General features: G+C 35.7%; 4 protein-coding genes across 9 annotated transcripts; 3 read left to right on the plus strand and 1 right to left on the minus strand.

The window, feature by feature from the left end:
• The first annotated feature begins 928 nt into the window (after window positions 1-928).
• Window positions 929-3,827, plus strand: LOC140826538 (putative glucose-6-phosphate 1-epimerase). The gene is given in 10 exon segments (XM_073188919.1): window positions 929-1,044; window positions 1,386-1,532; window positions 1,720-1,794; window positions 1,914-1,970; window positions 2,051-2,208; window positions 2,591-2,722; window positions 2,930-3,032; window positions 3,163-3,262; window positions 3,364-3,509; window positions 3,511-3,827. Coding segments are annotated over 9 exon segments (918 nt in total). The 5' UTR covers window positions 929-1,044; window positions 1,386-1,454; the 3' UTR covers window positions 3,580-3,827.
• A 2,732-nt stretch (window positions 3,828-6,559) lies between these two features.
• On the plus strand, window positions 6,560-9,249 carry LOC140828272 (SUPPRESSOR OF GAMMA RESPONSE 1-like). Of its 3 annotated transcripts, none has more exons than XM_073191258.1 (5): window positions 6,560-6,749; window positions 7,403-7,535; window positions 7,796-7,982; window positions 8,120-8,850; window positions 8,944-9,249. In XM_073191258.1, the coding sequence occupies exons 1-5, from the start codon at window positions 6,706-6,708 to the stop codon at window positions 8,998-9,000; spliced, it is 1,152 nt and encodes a 383-aa protein (XP_073047359.1). In that variant the 5' UTR covers window positions 6,560-6,705; the 3' UTR covers window positions 9,001-9,249. The 3 variants fall into 3 exon arrangements, with proteins under 3 accessions (XP_073047359.1, XP_073047360.1, XP_073047361.1); XM_073191259.1 differs by having other exon boundaries at window positions 6,561-6,749; window positions 8,947-9,248; XM_073191260.1 differs by having other exon boundaries at window positions 6,563-6,754; window positions 8,944-9,248.
• Window positions 9,250-9,943: 694 nt separating this feature from the next.
• On the plus strand, window positions 9,944-13,190 carry LOC140826539 (uncharacterized). Its single transcript, XM_073188920.1, is given in 10 exon segments — window positions 9,944-10,373; window positions 10,375-10,903; window positions 11,039-11,094; window positions 11,184-11,266; window positions 11,444-11,522; window positions 11,718-11,828; window positions 12,314-12,423; window positions 12,598-12,681; window positions 12,803-12,840; window positions 12,915-13,190. Coding segments are annotated over 10 exon segments (1,563 nt in total). The 5' UTR covers window positions 9,944-9,971; the 3' UTR covers window positions 12,986-13,190.
• A 290-nt stretch (window positions 13,191-13,480) lies between these two features.
• LOC140826540 (uncharacterized) lies at window positions 13,481-16,903 on the minus strand. 4 transcript variants are annotated; one of them, XM_073188923.1, is made up of 15 exons: window positions 16,794-16,903; window positions 16,424-16,578; window positions 16,090-16,201; window positions 15,850-15,996; window positions 15,537-15,641; window positions 15,240-15,323; window positions 15,039-15,154; window positions 14,854-14,955; window positions 14,654-14,767; window positions 14,496-14,552; window positions 14,359-14,425; window positions 14,135-14,188; window positions 13,972-14,046; window positions 13,848-13,883; window positions 13,481-13,775 (listed from the first exon to the last, which is right to left on the minus strand). In XM_073188923.1, the coding sequence occupies exons 2-15, from the start codon at window positions 16,468-16,470 to the stop codon at window positions 13,662-13,664; spliced, it is 1,230 nt and encodes a 409-aa protein (XP_073045024.1). In that variant the 5' UTR covers window positions 16,471-16,578; window positions 16,794-16,903; the 3' UTR covers window positions 13,481-13,661. The 4 variants fall into 4 exon arrangements, 3 of the variants coding, with proteins under 3 accessions (XP_073045024.1, XP_073045023.1, XP_073045022.1); XM_073188922.1 differs by having other exon boundaries at window positions 16,424-16,585; window positions 16,794-16,899; XM_073188921.1 differs by lacking the exon at window positions 16,794-16,903 and having other exon boundaries at window positions 16,424-16,787.
• Window positions 16,904-17,774: the final 871 nt, after the last annotated feature.

The raw sequence follows: 17,774 nt of genomic DNA on the forward strand, positions 1-17,774 counted from the left end.
AATCTCATGCGGATTATCATTCGATGAGAAGCCTGTGATACTATATGAAGATAATGCTGCATGTGTTGCTCAATGAAAGAAGGATACATAAAAAGCGACAGAACTAAACATATTCCTCCTAAGTTCTTTGCATTCACCAAGGAGCTTGAGAAGAATAAATGTATTGATGTTCGTCACATTCAATCAAGTGAAAACTCATCAGATCTCTTCACAAAGGCACTGCCTACGTCAATATTCAGAAAACACATATATAATATTGGGATGCGCAATCTACGAAATTTGTAAAGAATTGTTCGTGTCAACATGAGGGGGAGTTTACGTGACTGCACTCTTTTTCCCTTACTATGGTTTTTATCCCAATGGGTTTTTCCTAGTAAGGTTTTTAACGAGGCAGTACAAAAACACGTAATGAAGGCATCATCGTATCATGATCATCATCACAAAGGGGAGTGTTGAAAAATAATTTAAAATGTGTGTATTGAATATTTGAATGTTTAATATTTGAATGTTGAAAATAAGAGTTGTAAATATTGAAAATTAGTGTGTGATGATGTAGGTGATTATGAATTTTATTTTTGGATTATGTGTAAAGAAACTCTATAAATAGATCTCTTATTTGTGAAGAAAATCACAATTGAGTAGAGAGAAAAATATTATAAAGTGTGTAGTTTGGTAAATTTTGAGAGTTTGAGATTTTTACTTTTTATCATAAATTTTTACTTTTTCACAACAGATATAAATTTATCTAATAAACAATAAAATTTATTTTTCGTCCTAAAAAAAATATGCACGACCACCATCGTATATCAATCAAATCCCTGAATCGATGACGTGTCGCCGTCTACATTTAATTCGCTTACGTGTGCGGCCCCAATTCAAGGACTACAATTAGAGGCCCAAATCCAAAATAAAAATTCAAGACGTAGGCCCAGAAAAGGACACCATTCTCTCCGCAGAAGTAGAATCCAATGGCTTCAAAAGGTTTCTGAAGTTCGCGATTCGATTCTCTTTGCTTTGGACGAAATCGACTCCGATTCCATTGTTGTGAGTTTTTTTTTTTTTTTTTTGAATTCGTTGGAATTTGTGCTTTAATGCTGTATATAATTGCAACCTGTCATGATCTCGAGACGATCGTGGCCTGTTAATCACAATCGAAGCAGATATTTTATTATATTTATCGTTTGATCTTATTTTTTAACGCCAAAAGTATGATTGATTTCATTTGTGTTTGTTTAATGAACTATGTATTTGTTATTTATCCCTTTTTATCGATTATTTGCTTGCATTGCGTTTACGGTATCTTTTTCTGTGGTTGTTGTTCCCTGTCCACGAATTAATTTCTGTGTTTTGTCATTCTGGCTTGATTTCCGTGTGTTTGTGTGTAGCTGGAGTGGAGGAAAGGAAAAATACGCCCAATTGTGAGCAATTTGAGAGAGAAATTGAGAAAAAGCAAGATGCCGGTGAATATTGTTCAGGAGGGCGATGGATCGCCGAGGATTGTTTTGTCGGAGCCCTCTGGCTCAAGTGCCGAGGTTTGCGATCTTTCAATTTTGTGGCTATTTTACTATTTCCCTGCAGTTTGCTCGCTGTTATGGACCATTTCACCGAGGAATTCTCTTGGTGGTCACACAGCTTACCTTACTTCTGATTTGATCGCAGTACGGTATTCTAGATGAGGATTAGGAAGAAATGTAAATGATCTATAATCTATTGCTGCAGGTGCTTTTGCATGGCGGCCAGGTTGTATCTTGGAAGAATGAACGAAGGGAGGAGATGATCTTCATGAGCAGTAAGGTAAACCTGTTATCTTTATGTGATCCGAGTAAGCAAGATGATATACCTTTTATGATCATAAATTAAATACTGAAAAAGTTTAATTTCTACGACACATTTGAATTTATTCTGTTTAGCAGGCTGTGCGGAGGTCTTCTAAAGCCATCAGGAGTGGTATACACATAAACTTCCCACAGGTGAGACTCAATAACCTTGTAAATTTGACAGGACCATCTTATGTTGTTTTGTATTCTTATGATGTGTCTGCACTTTTAAGTTCACCAACTCTAGTTCACTGGAGCAACATGGATTTGCAAGCACTCGATTATGGTCCCTGGACAGTTCTCCTTCGCCTTTGCCCCCGGCCAGCAATCAGTCAACTGTGGATCTTATGCTGGAGTCCACAGAAGATGATCTGAAGATTTGGCCGCACAGGTAAAGATGCAAATGATGTGACACCTCTATTAGTAAATAATCAAACCTAATGCATGCAGGATCGAAAGTTGTACAGCTAATCCCACTATATACTTGTTCTGTTTACGGAGTTTAAAAGTCGAGGTCTTTGAGTAGTTTGTAAAGCCAATTTAAATTACGAAAATGGATGAGAATAAAAATATTATCATAGATTTGGATCATGCTTGGGTTTCTTTGGCATAAAAGATTCATTGAAGCTATAGAAATTGGAATTGATAACAAGTAAGGCAAAGAAGTGGGTATGTTTGTTTCTATTCTGTAGTTGGCAGTGTCTCATATCAAGGAGAACTATATTATACTGCAATATTAAAAGATTTCAATCTAGTTCTGATCCTTTTTACAGATTTGAGTTGCGCTTGCGCATCTCTCTAACTGCTGGCAAGCTCACCCTGATACCTCGCGTGCGTAATACTGATAACAAGCCCTTCTCCTTTACATTTGTGTTGTGCAATTACCTGTCGGTATCTGACATCAGGTTTGCCTTGTTACCTTTGTTAGCTATCTTTCTTGCTATTTTCTTTATCTTTTGTTGATTTCTGGTCTAGTGGGTCCATGTCTCAGTCGCACATTTTTAATCAAGTTGGTGAGAAATTTGATTTTTTCATTTCCCTTTTTAAATCTTAATTTGCTAGATACTTTACTACCCTTTCAGAAAGGTTGCGTGATGCTGTTTGATTTGCAGTGAAGTGCGTGTCGAGGGCTTGGAGACACTCGACTACTTTGATAACTTATTACAAAAAGAGAGATTCACTGAGCAGGCAGATGCAATTACCTTTGATGGCGAGGTAACTTGTTATATATCACCTTTTTCTTCTGATTTTTTGTTCAACACTCTTTTTTTCATGCACACCCTTTTTAAACTTGAATTTCAAACTTACAAAAAGGAAACTTTTCCTCTTATCTGTTATTTTATAGATTGACCGGGTGTATTTGAGCACGCCAACTAAGATAGCCGTGATAGATCACGAGAAGAAAAGAACCCTTGTCCTACGCAAAGATGGCTTGCCAGATGCAGGTTTTGTCATTTATGATATCTTATTTGCACTTTATTGTCATGCTCTGTAGATTTTGCATCAGTTCCAACATACCATTGTAAAAGATGTTCATCATGCACAGTTGTATGGAACCCTTGGGACAAAAAAGCAAAGGCTCTCCCTGATTTTGGTGATGAGGATTACAACACAATGTTATGTGTGAATTCTGCTGCCATAGAAGCTCCTATTGTTTTGAAACCTTTCGAAGAATGGAAGGGTCGACAAGAGCTTGTCGACTGTCTTGTCAAGTTATTGCAGTGGTCAGCTGGATCCACGGAGAGTTCTTGGCTTCAGCTGAATAAAGGTTTTCCATAGTTTAGCACTCTGCGTTATGTAGAATGTGATTTTCACCTTTTCTTGTGCAAACAATAATTTATTGCTTTGCACATTGCAAATTTTAGGGTTATGCTTGGGAATGTTAGCTGTTGAATTGTTTTTCGCATGTTGTTCATGGAGTTGCTTCCGTCCTTTGTTTTATTGTACTGAATAATTATTATTATTATTATTAGAAGTAATTGCAGCTACGAACGATTTTCTTTTTAGCAACTTTTTGAATCCCAAAATCATGTTTGATGTGGGTGAATGCTTTGGTGACTGATCAGTCAGCTGATTGCTCCTGCTTTGATGACTTATCAATAAGCTGAATTCTCATGGAGCAAATTCCACCAAGTTATTAATATTTTGGGTTTGAATAAAATTAAATGCATTTGTGCAGTAATTAACATTTATGCTTGTCGAATTGATCGTTTCTCTATAATCACTGGCTTACTTTGTCATACTCTGCGAATTAAAACCTGAATTTGGGATTGGGAATGGTAACTCACGTCACCTCACCTCGTTCATTTTGGATTACCTTTTATACATTTGGATGATATTATAATTATATTAATCACGGTGAATTTCAAATATTTGTGTGTAAATTAACAAGAAGATAAAATTAATTGTTTTGTTTAAGTTAGGTAAACAACGAATAAATTTTCAATCAATGGATTTCACATGAATCAACCGAAAGAAAAACGTTTATTTCATCCTACTCTGTGGGCATTGCCCCCACGAAGGATTGGATGCCCAAGATTTGTGCAAACTACCAATTGTAAAAAAAATTGTGGGTTCCTTACATTATGCATGGACAATCTTGACCATCCATTCTATCATGGGTGCAATGCCCACATGGGTAGGATCTCATTAACCCTAGTCATAAGATTATGAAATCCATCGTTTATATTGCCCATAAAAATAAATAAATGAAGAAATTTTCCAAATCAATCTTTTACCAATAGTTTTCCAAAATAAAAATTACCCGTGCAATAGATTGAAACAATCTTGACATCCTTATCATCCAAAATATACACACGTCTTTCCCCCATTGTCCATGTAATGCGAAATTACATACAATTTGTTGGTACACAACGTTAGGCTATACATATACGTGACGTAAAAACTTAGAATGTTTAAATACGAACCCTGCTTCAGAAATTTGGGGGTTCTTTCTTATATTTCCTGAACCTAAGGGATGTAAAACTAATAATGATTGTTTTCCTTTTGTTCATGCTCAAGGCTTCGCACACGGCACATACAATAACATCACTTAACAAGTCACCTTATCATATAAATTTTTCAATGAAATAAATTTCTTTAAAATAGAATTAGTTAAAAATCCATAATCATCAAGTATCTTATCACGTAATATGTATTACCCAGACTTACTTATTTTCAACTCGAAAATATTTGGACAATAGTATTCATAATAAAAAGTATATTTTTTTTCCATAGATGACCAAAATAAGAGATCCGTCTCACAAATACGACCCGTGAAACTGTCTCACATAAGTTTTTGGCTAAATTAAATTAGCAAAAGGAAAATAAAACTAAATAATAATATCCATTTTTAATTTGGGAATTGAAATAATTCCACGATGTCAAAAACGAAAAAGACCGAAGTATTACAGGGAAAGCCAAGGTGAAAATCATGAAGATGTTTCTCGGTAATCTCTTTAAACTCGAAAGACCCTCCTAACTTCATATTTTTTAATTTAATTTTATTATATTTTGTAAAAACTTCAAAAAAACATCCAAAAATAAAACAATAGCAAAATTTTAAATGAAAAATATGTTTTAATGTCACTTTCATAGTCCTTGTACTAATAATGACAAAAACTTGTGTGAGACGGTCTCACGGGTCGTATTTTGTGAAACAGCTCTCTTATTTGGGTCATCCATGAAAAAGTATGACTTTTTATGCTAAGATTATTACTTTTTATTATGAATATCGGTAAGGTTGACCCATCTCACAGATAAAGATTCGTGAGACCGTCTTACAAGATACCTACTCACTAATAATTACAACTTTTGTTTCATCAGTTATAAATATAAACACATTACTTACTATCACAAATATGACCAATTACTTTTACCGTGTAAACAAAAGATCGATCCGACCATAATTTGGTTCAAATTAAATTACAAACAAAGTTGATGGCATATATTTTTGTTTAAAATCTTAAAAAATAAGAAATCAAATTCAAAATCGTAACCTAAGCCATAAACCCAACTTAAATGTTATTGTCTCAAGTTTATGAGTTAGTTTTTTCTGAGACGATCTCACATATTTATATCTGTGAAACGTATCGATCAGATTCATAATTATCATAAAAAAAATTTTGACATAAAAAATAATATGTTTTCATGAGTTTTGTTGAGTCAGTATCACAAAATTGATATGTAAGACGATATTACTATAATTTTTGCTGAAATATATAGAAACATATCAATTTAATTATAGTATTTGATTTTTTTTAAATAGAACCAACCCCATTTTAATAAAAAAAATATCATAATGTATTGTGATATAATTATTGAATAATAGCATTTAATTATTTTGTAAGCAGCGCTGTCATTTTTTTGAATAAATCGAAAAAAAAAAGAAAATTCTGAACGCAAATCAAATCGAAATTTAAATACTGAAACGTAAATGATTTCGAATCGATTTAGATTTCGATTTCGAACCAAGCAAACCATGAAAATCTAATTAAAGATTTCTTACCAGCTCATCTAGTAATCATGAGCACGGTGAATTTCCAATTCTAACCTCATTTAAGTCGAAACCATTAGGGTAAAATGGTAAAAGCGTGAAAATCTGCAGTTCCCATTAATAACTTGGAGGGCAAGTTTGCCATGGCCCCACATAATCTAGCTTTCTTGCAACAATAATGCTTCGTTGCAGACACAGAGGCTCGGCGTCCGCTTCGGTCAACGGTGGACCCTTTGTTAAAACGCGTTATGCCTATAAAATATGCTCCACCGAGCCTCGTCTTCGAAATTTCGAGCCTCTCGATGTATATCGAAGCTGGAATTTCCCGCTAATTACTTAGCTTAGCTGGGTGGATAAAAGGGAACGTATTCCACACTCTCCTCGCTACTTGGAATGCATTTTCAGTTCTTGCTGGAGCTTGTCTGTTCTGAATCATGGTTAGGTATACGATAAGAAATCGATCTTTAATTGTTGATCGATACTATTTCATTTTGATAGGAAAAAAAGAAGATTGAATGGGTTTAGAATTTGACTGTAATTAGTGCTGGGCATAATTCGGATTATTGAATATGTGAATTATAAGCAGCGATGTATGAATTTATTTACATGCACGACCGATTTGAATCATTTAGAAGACCCTTTGGATGTTTAATCAGAATTTCACTGATTTCTGTTTGTTTTGGGGCAAATATGAGGCGATTCAATATTCAAAGTAGGAATTCGATATCTGCGCACAAGGGTTTTGGTTTTAGATGAAGTTAATTATTTGGTGTAATTAGGGAGCATTATTATGCATTGTGCCTTCATGTATGGCATAGTTGATAGGCTCGTATCATAAATTAAGTGGATACATGTATACATCTTGACTAAGTTTTTGTACTTGAAGTTCAAATTTTGGACAAATTATACTTGGAACTTTTTATAGCTCTCATTTAGTAACTAGGTCAGTGTCTTGCTTCGTTTGATCTCCTCGGGGTTATATTGAAGTTTCGTGCTTCACTTCTATGTCAAAAATGCTGAGCTTCTTTGGTTGAGATTTGAGAAGTTGTTATTTAGTCTAGTTTTCCTGATGCGTATTCGAATTGTACAGGGTTTGGCTTATTGATGGTAGAGGGCTTGCTGAAAAAGTGAAAAATGCTGGTCTGCCTGTAGAAAATCTGATAAAAGATTGTGGCGTAAAGAGGGAGTGCCCAAATTGCCAGTATCAAATCGATAATACTGATGTAAGCTTAATTTTCTTGTTTTTTGAGTATTCACCGTTGAATAAACTGATCAGCTTTTGATCCACATGTGCTTATATTATCACTGCAACTATTCAAATCGTATTTCGTTAATCATCTGTCCTATATCGTTGCCTATGCTGTATGACGATCGAAAATAATAGCACGCACTTGGCCTGCGGTTTAACATTAAATTGAAGTGTATTTTATTACATGAAGTAAGTTCTTGCAAGACTAGCTAACATTTATATAACCTCATTCAGGTTTCCGAAGATTGGCCTGGGCTTCCTGCTGGTGTAAAGTTCGACCCATCTGATGTCGAGCTGTTGGAACATTTGGCTGCAAAATGTGGGGTTGGGGTTTCGGAACCGCACAAGTTTATCGACGAATTTATTCCGACCCTGGAAGGTAATGAAGGGATATGCTACACTCACCCCGAAAATCTTCCTGGTGAGTTAATAATATTCTCACGTCTCTCTTTTCTAATTTCTCTGCAATGCTTCATGTTTCATCAATAATATTCTATCGTCAATAAGATTAGAGAACTCATGATGGAGTTTGCAAATGATAATTTGGGATTGTTTCAGGTGCCAAAAAAGATGGAAGCAGTGTGTATTTCTTCTATAGAACTATCAATGCATATGCTACTGGTAAGCGGAAGCGCAGGAGAATAATTCATAGTCAAGAAAGTTCTGCAAAGTGCCGTGTTCGGTGGCACAAGACTGGCAAGACCAGGCCTGTGATTGAAAATGTAGTTCTGAAAGGTTTCAAGAAAATCTTGGTTCTATATGGAACATCGGAAAAGGGATCCAAACCCGGCAAATGTGACTGGATCATGCATCAATACCATATAGGAGGTGAAGAAGATGAGAAGGAAGGCGAATATGTGGTTTCTAAAATTTTCTATCAACAACAGAAGAAGACTGGCAATATCGAGAAAACATACTTGGTAATTGAAGAATCCGACTTGGGGACCGTTCAGGTCGTTCCGAGGACTCCAAATATACGTGCTCCCCATCCTCCTCGGCCGCAGAAAACTCCAGCGGAGAATCTTGAAGAACCATCTCAGTTGGATGATGAAACCGATTATGCCACTTGCTTGGCTGGGGAAACACAAGCTTTTGACTTAGACGGAGTGGATTCCCATTTATGCATCAATGTGATGGATTCTAATGATCCAAGACCAAAGGACGACGCCTTGTTAGCTCAAGATTGTAGCAACATTACCGATGTACGCCAGCAACATGTCAATGCTGCATATGGATTCACTGATCTTTACAACTTAGAACTCGATACTCCACCGGATTTCCATCTTTCGGTATGCCCTTTATACTACAACTTGAGTTGGTTAAATGTTTCCTTAGGTTTGTTTTGCAGAAATTCGTTAATTTTGTTATATTTCCGCATTCAGCAGGATTTAGAGTTTGCCTCTCAAGACAGTCTGTTCGATTGGCTGAGTTTACTATAGACAAACATGAGTCCGAGCACTTGGATGGCCATGAGATTGCCAATTTTGTCTTCTTTCTGATCAGTACCCTCGAAGCTACATTCAAGCGGTGAAGAGAAAAATTAAATGATGAAAAATAATTGACAAAATAATAAATCTACTTAGTAAACTGATGCAATTATCAAGAACTGGACTTGGCATTCTTCGCCTGATTGAACTGTTTAAATTACTTTAAACATTCCGGTTTATATTTAATGACTTTTCTAAGAATTTTGTGCCTTGTGGAGTGTCGCTGAGAACATATTAATTGTGAAATGCAGTTATTTCTGACGTCTTAAAAATTATAGGACTGATAATTTAGATATACTAATTATTTACTTGTAAGCAGTTAATACGTTCTTAAGATTGCATTTGGATTGAAGATAGAGTTTTTGAGTATAAGTTTTAAATAAAAACTTGTTCGAGACGGTCTCACAGGTCGTATTTTGTGAGACATATCTCTTATTTGATAATCCATGAAATTATTTTTTATGTTAAGAGTATTACTTTTTATTGTAAATATAGGTAGTGTTGACTCGTTTCACATGTAAAAATTCGTGAGACTCTCTCACAATTTCTTAATATTTTATGAAAAAATTTCCCTTTATATATCATCTTTTACGCTTGGATTTATATATTTGATTTGTTGAAAGATTTATATAATATATTTCAAATAAATTCATAATATGTATACTTAAAATTTAACTTAATTATTGTAAAAATTGATATGAAACGAATTTGAAATTTTGAATTTATTATTTGTATAATCAAAGTTATGAAATTCGAAATTCAAATAAGAATTTTTTTTAAAAAAAATTGACGGCCTGGAATGCATCCATGTTGAGCTCAATTTTGCTCCAATGCACGACTAGTTTCGATTTTTGGAAGAAAGTATGAAAATAGAATGGTTCGAGGGGTAAAGTGTAAGCTGAGCTTTAACAAGCGATGTAAAAATGGCGAAATGCTCGCACCTTTTCGGCCGCTCACATCTACAGCTCCTGCGCCTCCACCTCCCCCGCCCTAAGCCCGTGTATTCTTTATGCCCTCGCTCCATTCTCGGAAGCCCATTGAAGCTACCATTCGCGCGACTCTTCTCACTCACTGCCACTCCTTACCCGTACCAATACGATATGATTATCTCACGCCCAGCTAATCCTCCGGCGAATCCCACTCGCCGCCGTCGACCCAATTCACCGAAATCCATACCGAAAGATTCGGAACCTGACCAAGAAATGGGCTTCGACGAATGGGTTGATAAAAAGCTGTCTCAAGAGAAGGGCGATGGTAAGGGAGAGGTTTCAATCGATAAAGCTAAAAGGAAGTACTATAACAAAAGGAGGAAAAGGATGTACGGAGAATCAGGATTCGGATGAGGAGAGTGGACACCGGGGTAATCAGAGTGATTATATTGAATTGAAGCAAGAGGTGGTGGAGCTACGGACATTGCATAAAAGGGAGGAGGAGTTGTATTTCTATGACGCGTTTGCTTATCCCTGGGAGAAAAACAAGCATTACAAGATGGTATATCAATTGGAGAAGAAGTATTTTCCCGATCAGTGTTTCGATAAGGCGTTTCTCCAGCCGGGAGAATCGAATCCCAAGAAGGAGAAGAAGAACGTGTCGAAATCACAAGTCGAAGCTGCAAACGACGATGACAGAGGATTGGTGTTTTTTGAGGACAACGACAAGGAAGCAAATGATGTAAAGGTTGAGGATATCACAGAGAAGAAAGTAGAGGACTTCTTCAAGTGTTTGAAGAAATTTCCCAATGAAAATGATGGAGATATAGTTATTCCAGAGCCGTTTCTTTCAACGAGAAATGTTGGTCTTCCGCCTAAATGGGATGGTTCAAATGGGACTGTGGTTTTGGTGAACAAGCCTAAAGGTGAATTTTTGTGTCTGCGATATCTTCTAAGTGTTGAAGTTCATATGAAGTAGACCAAATTGTTCTCTATTTTAGCTGATTTTAAAAGAAAATAGAAAAGAAGAAAACTATCAATCTGATAATCAGTGTAAACAGGGTGGACTTCATTTACGGTTTGTGGAAAGCTTCGACGCCTCGTCCAAGTGAAAAAGGTGATTATTTAGACTTTATCAAGTAGTTCATATGTTCTTACACACTGCTCTTAATACTTGAGACTTCACAAAAGGTTTACCTATGGTAGGTGGGGCATGCTGGAACTCTAGATCCTATGGCTACGGGTTTATTGATTGTATGCGTTGGTAAAGCCACCAAGTTTGTTGAAAGGTGAACAACAGCATGAGTATGAAAATCTGTCATATGTGGATATTAGATTTGTTCTCTAATTTTTAATTTTTTAATTAAGCTTTCATTTTATTTTGTGTACTTGATGTGTTGATAGAAGACTTTTTTTAGTGACTATGTATAGGTGATTTCTTTTAAATATGGACATTTAACTTACAGATACCAAGGCATGATAAAGGGATATAGTGGAATCTTCCGTTTAGGAGAAGCTACTTCAACTTGGGATGCTGATTCACCGGTGTGTTCATTATATTCTGTTTTATGTTTCACAAGTTCATAACTTTTGTCTTCTGTTTTCCATTGAACGCGCTAGTGAACAAAACATTAGGACAATTGCATTTTCTTTACTCAACGAAGATAATTAAATGTTATTCTTTCCTTGTTCTTTGACATTTGTTTTTGTCTTGCAACGTGAAAATATGTGATTAATCAGGTCATCCAACGCGAGCCTTGGGAACACATCAAGGATGATGACATAAAGAAAAGTGCCGCATCCTTTTGTGGAGAAACATGGCAAGTCCCTCCGATGTTCTCCGCTATTAAAGTAAGATGTATTCCACAACAGCTTTTAGGTGCTGAGCATTACAATCTGTAATATGTGATAACATTTTTGTTTGTGCTTTTGTGTGCTATATAGCTTGACAATAAACATAAGTAATTCTAAAACTTTTGACATGAGGAATATGCATGTTCTTGGAACACATATATTAAAAATCTAAATGATTATGCTCGAAACCTGAAGAGAATATGTGCCAATTACCTTATGAAATTGTTTTGGAGTAAAATCTGCAAGGAATTCTTTACAGTACATTTTTTTTGCATGTGTGCGAAAGAAAAATAATTTTAATAACATTCTGTATTTTCTCATTGAATCGAAACATAATCCATGTGGGAGAACGAACTCTCCTTTCTCTGAAGCGAACACAAGTCCATTTAAAATTACTAACATTGTTTGGTATCAAGAGCCTGAAAATCCAACAATACCATATTCTTTGGAAGCTTTAATCTGATATGGTCCCTATCTGGTAGGTTGGTGGAGAAAGGATGTATGAGAAAGCCAGAAAAGGAGAAAGTATTGAACTTTCACCAAGAAGGATTTCAGTATTCCAGTTCGACGTTGAAAGGAGCTTGGAAGATAGGTTACATGAGTGGATTCCGTTGTGTTTTTCCCGCATTTTAAATTATCATTATGTGCATTATTTTAGTGCTTCTCATGTTTTAAACACTATGTTACACCCATAAGTTAATTATCTTCATTCTGCTAATAAAACTGCTTATTTCTTCTTGCTTACAAATGTATATTATGAATTCAGGCAAAATGTGGTTTTCCGGGTAACTTGCTCAAAAGGAACATACATTCGATCTCTTTGTGCTGATTTTGGGAAGGCTCTGGGAAGGTAGCATACACAAAACAGCATTCTTTGACCTTGTTAGCTTTCAGTATGTTAGTAAATCTTCATTTGTGGACGTTTAGAATAAATTGGAGTTCAACTTTCTGTTACTTTTTCCTACTTGCAGCTGTGCACACTTGACTGCCTTGCGCAGAGATTCCATTGGTAAGGTTCTTTACTTAATATCATTCTTTATTTTGCTATATGTTTGGCAAATTGATTCTTTCTTCGTCTATCAGGAGAATATTCGGCGGACAGTGCGTGGGAATTTCAAGAGTTGGAAGAAGCCATTACAAAAGAGTATTTATAGTTTCTTCAAATCTTTTGCTAGAAAAAGACTGCACGGTGGAATGAAAAGTGTACTATATTTATTGGCCTTTTCTATAGATACGCATTTTTTGCTGCAACTTGTTCACCCAATCTTGTGCTTATTGTTGCAAGTATTGTGATTTGTACTTCACTTTTGCCTGGTTATTTTCCTTGAATCCTGATCAAATCTGTAATTTTGAATTTTCCTTGGTCGTGTTTTTATACAAATGTTTTTAACTACCAAAGACAAAAATAAACACACCCAAGAATAATTTTATTCCATTTTCGTATTTTTCGAAATCAATACATTTTATTATTATATATATTTTGACATGATATATTTTAATTTCATTTCTTTAAAAAATCTTATACATCAGTCAATCAAATCAAAATATTTAAATATATGACAATTGACATGTACCATGTAATAGAAATCACTTTAAAAATAAAATTATATATAATATTGTATTTTAAAATATATATATACGTTTAAATATTTGCTGTAAAACCCTTTAATAGATCGTCAGGACTTGAACTTGGGACCTAAATAGTAGGTACAATGACACTAATGGCTTCTCAACAATAAATGTCGGGAAAGGAATCGAGAATTTAAGAATATGGCATTTTTTATTAATAGATTAGATTGTTGTCAAAAAATGAGTTAAATCAAAAGCCTTCTACCGAGTAGTGGAGTTGGGTGGATCAACTCCCATCTCTTTGTAATACCCTTTTTCTGCAGCTGACATTCGTTCCTGAAATATTGTCCATTCATTTCTACACCTCTCCCGTACCTAAACCCAAAATTTTATAACCATCAAATGAGCAAGTCACAAAGCTTAGGATTTGTTAAATTCATCACGTACCCCTTCCCATGCTGCCTTCCCATTTTCTGCCTTACCCTAGACAAGGAACAAAACCCGAAATAAGAAATTTCGGAAACAAAATATAGGAGGAACCAAACATTGAGACTTCACATGTCATATGCACCTGATTTCCTAGTGAAGGGACACTTTGGTGCTCTATCCATTGAGCATCCACGACTCCTATTTTTTCATGAGGGGGCTGTGCTCATGAAAGATCAACGATGCATATTTGTTATTTTCTGAGCAAAGATGGCCATGGATTTCAATGCATATAACCAAACACGTACCTCAACACATTTCCTGAGAGCAAAATCAAGCCCCCATCCGTGGACCAAGTCATTCTGTACCAATGCCATAAATAATTTATATTTCACACACAGGCGCAAATAAAGCTATTCAATATTTATAACCTTTTGCTCGTTCTTTGTTTCTTTCCTTTCTGTTCTTGTTTCTTTTCGTCGGGGAGAACTTGTCTCGTACTATAAAGAAAATTGGAGCAACAATTTCATACCTGGATCATATGCCAGACACAGCGCCATGCATTACGAGAAAACACAGGTGCCATGATCTCAACAAATCTAGGGAAAAAAAACACCCTATTGAGTTCTATTTACAGTACTAATCGTGATTATTAATTCACGTACATACGCTGCACAGGGTGGTAAATGTGGATCTTCACACCAGCCTGGTCTCTCTTCTGTATCTCTGTGAATGCAAGCGATTATATTGCTAGTGTTTTCTCACTACAACAACCCATTACAGAAAGCAATCAATAAAGATCAGGAGAAGAGTCTAATTATTCATACTTGTGAACTTCGATTTCTTCTCGCTTTCTTGTCATCTGCCATGTCATTCCGCTATCAGGGGACAAACCAGGCTGTGAAATATCTAAACCATGCTTCTTCACGAGTTTTATGTATCTGTCAGTCACACAGGCCGTTGAATTTGTAAATAGTTCTGCTTTAAAATATTTATGATACAGAAGGATATCAACTGATCTACTCACTCTTCAGGATCAAAGTTCTCCACCCCTAAGTCTTCATCCCAGATAAAAATATAATCATAAGGTGCCACAATGTCAGGGTGTAAAAAGCGCTTGGCATACCACCTTGCAAGATGTACAGTAAACCATATTACGTCTGTCACAAATTATACAAACAGACATATCGCGGAAAATTCCTTTATAATTACCATTTAGCCTGCTTCTGGACACTCACATGGATAGCTCGTTGTGACCATTCAAATTCACTCCATTCGCTTGTCCGGCCATCATAATGAAACAACAAGATCGTAAAGTTTTCTGTCAACTGTACAACTTTGTCAATCAAAGAAACCACACAGATACAAAGAAAACGATACTTGGCTGGAGGAATACACGAAATCTTAAGTTACCTTCTTCACTGCAGCATCAATGTTTTTTTTCTGATCGAAGCCAACAGTAAAGGTCATAAGATACTTCGGTTTTATGATTAAGTCCTGGTATGAGATATTTCGATTCAAAATCCATGGAAAACTATAAGAATGGTAATTTTACAAGAATAAATACCTCACAAAAAATTATCTAGTGCCATTTATGCGGTTAGATATTTATTTTGTAAGAAACATTAATGGGTTCACATCATTCCCGGTTTCTTTATTGTTCAAGCAAATAACACGAAAATGCAAGAAATTATGGCAAAGCTCACACACCTCACCAGGATTACCATACAATCTGTGCATATAATAGTCAGACTCAAGGACGATGATTCCCGGTGGTAGTCTTTCAGCACCTCGGGGATTGGTAGGGACCCATATCTGCTAGAAGTAATTAAAAAGTAAGCTAATGGAGGAAAGCGGTAAATGAACTCCACCATCTGTTTACGCCTCACATCTTTTATAATCGTGGTTCCATCCAATACTCCAACTTTATAATTCTAAAAGAAGATTACAGTAGAGACTGGAGAAGGGTGTTCAAAACACAAATTCTCGAACTAGACGACTTGCATAAAAAACAAGTGCTTGCCTTGGCATTGTTAAATTTGTGTGAAACGCCTCCATGGCCTCTGAGAAAAGACCAAACATTTAACAGCGCATGTGTCGAGAGACCAGAGTACTTTTCCTCAATGTCAGTAAGGTCGATGGAAGGAAAAATTCCCGAAGGTAGATGCACCTAAAAAATATCAAAGTTATGCAACAGAATAGTCTTGGCAAGTCTTTGCCATGACGGTAAGAAATTAATCGCAACAAGAATCAAATCACCTGCCTTTGTCCATGAAAACATAGGAAAAGATGCCCCTAAGAAAAAGCCGAATATAAGCCCCACAAAAGTCATCACAATCAATCTCATTGTTTCATTTGTTCTTCTCATACTCAAGCTGCGGCAGAGACAAGAAACTATATAACCATTCTTGAACTGAATTAATAGCTCAATTACCCAAATTCAGAGAGAGAGAGAGAGAGAGAGGGTTGCAGACCAGAGGAATCGTTTCACTTTTAAATGCACTGAGACTTTACATTTTTTTTGTTGATAAATAATGCGCAAAAAGCGAAACTTATATAGCGGCTAATCGCCCTGATTGATGTATAAACTTCTTTACCTGGAAATATTGGTCCTTCGCCTGGGAGTACTCATATTAATCATCATCTTTGATGCAAGATGGTAAAGCAATTTCTAACTCAGCGTACCAAGAATGAAGGCTTCGTTTTTTTTAGAGAATCAACCGGAGCATTCTCAGAAATGTATCAATCGAACCTGAAACCTAGAAAATGATTTAAAATCCAAGCGAAGAAATAAAATAAAATGAATCACAGGTCCTGATGTATCAACCGCAAAATCAGGAAAACCCGTTCCGAAGCTTGAATCACCCATTGCTAAATCTAAAACGGTTCCTCGGACAGCTCAACAAAACCCAAGATTTAATGAACCAAAAAAAGGGAATTGAAAACGTGTGAGATATCGACTTTTACCTTTTCGGATGAGAAATTTCAAAAGCTAAATCCCCTTTCCCATCCAATCCGATTATTTCTGGTTACGTACGTACAATATGTGGGCTCGTGTTCAAATTGGAAAGGGTGGTCAGTGACAAGTGGCAGTCAATATGATGAAAATGGAAGTCAGATTCAAATTCATTATTTATTGAACAAAAAGTCGTATGTTCGGTGGGTCCCACTCTTGAAAGCGAGCATTTCTAGATTGACAAAAACATGTGTGAGACGGTCTCACGGGTCGTATTTGTGAGACGAATCTATTATTTGGGTCACTCATGAAAAAATATTACTTTTTATGCTAAGAGTATTACTTTTTATTGTGAATATGGGTAGGGTTGACCCGTCTCACAAATTATGATCCGTGAGACGGTCTCACATGAGATTCACTCTTCTAGATTTCGTTGTTATTATTATTATTATTATTATTATTATTATTAATTGGAAGTACATTAACAAAAGAAAAACGAATGTGATTCTTCTTAGCTTGTTCACGTTCAGTAAATGGAATCGAATCAGTGAATGTGATCAATGCGCTGTTTCGAAGAATTGTTCTTCGTTGCAATGGATGGAAAGACTCGCGGCGTGCCTGCTTTTCATGTTGTTTTGATTGAAGGTGTGGATTTCTCCGTTGAATAAAATATTATATTAATATTAATAATTATGGGCATAATTCGTACCTCTACTAAAACATTTGAAACGTTCGATTAAGAAGGGAGAGGAATACCGTTGGTTCCTTCGCATCTTCATAAAGGGGTTAAATATGGATATGTTTTAGATTTAATAATATTGGAAATCGTACATATATGTTTGAGTTGTTTTGATTCATATTTGAAATTATCGAATTAATCAAACTCGAACTAAAATTGTATTGATCGATTCTTTACGGAAAAAACAAAAACTTGTGTTAGACGATCTCACGGGTCGTATTTTGTGAGACGGATCTTTTATATGAGTTCTCCA

Source organism: Primulina eburnea, chromosome 3 (genome assembly GCF_022965805.1).
Source record: "Primulina eburnea isolate SZY01 chromosome 3, ASM2296580v1, whole genome shotgun sequence".
Classification (NCBI taxonomy): Eukaryota; Viridiplantae; Streptophyta; class Magnoliopsida; order Lamiales; family Gesneriaceae; genus Primulina; species Primulina eburnea.

Bases quoted from the DNA above. Each gene is read 5' to 3' on its own strand.
- LOC140828272 (XM_073191258.1), top strand. From the start codon at position 6,706: ATGCATTTTCAGTTCTTGCTGGAGCTTGTCTGTTCTGAATCATG. The intron at 7,983-8,119 runs GTGAGTTAATAA...GGATTGTTTCAG, and splicing joins TCACCCCGAAAATCTTCCTG to GTGCCAAAAAAGATGGAAGC. The intron at 8,851-8,943 runs GTATGCCCTTTA...TTCCGCATTCAG, and splicing joins CACCGGATTTCCATCTTTCG to CAGGATTTAGAGTTTGCCTC.
- LOC140826540 (XM_073188923.1), bottom strand. From the start codon at position 16,470: ATGATGATTAATATGAGTACTCCCAGGCGAAGGACCAATATTTCCAG. The intron at 15,155-15,239 runs GTAACTTAAGAT...AAAGTTGTACAG, and splicing joins TTGATGCTGCAGTGAAGAAG to TTGACAGAAAACTTTACGAT. The intron at 14,768-14,853 runs GTGAGTAGATCA...TGTGACTGACAG, and splicing joins GAGAACTTTGATCCTGAAGA to ATACATAAAACTCGTGAAGA.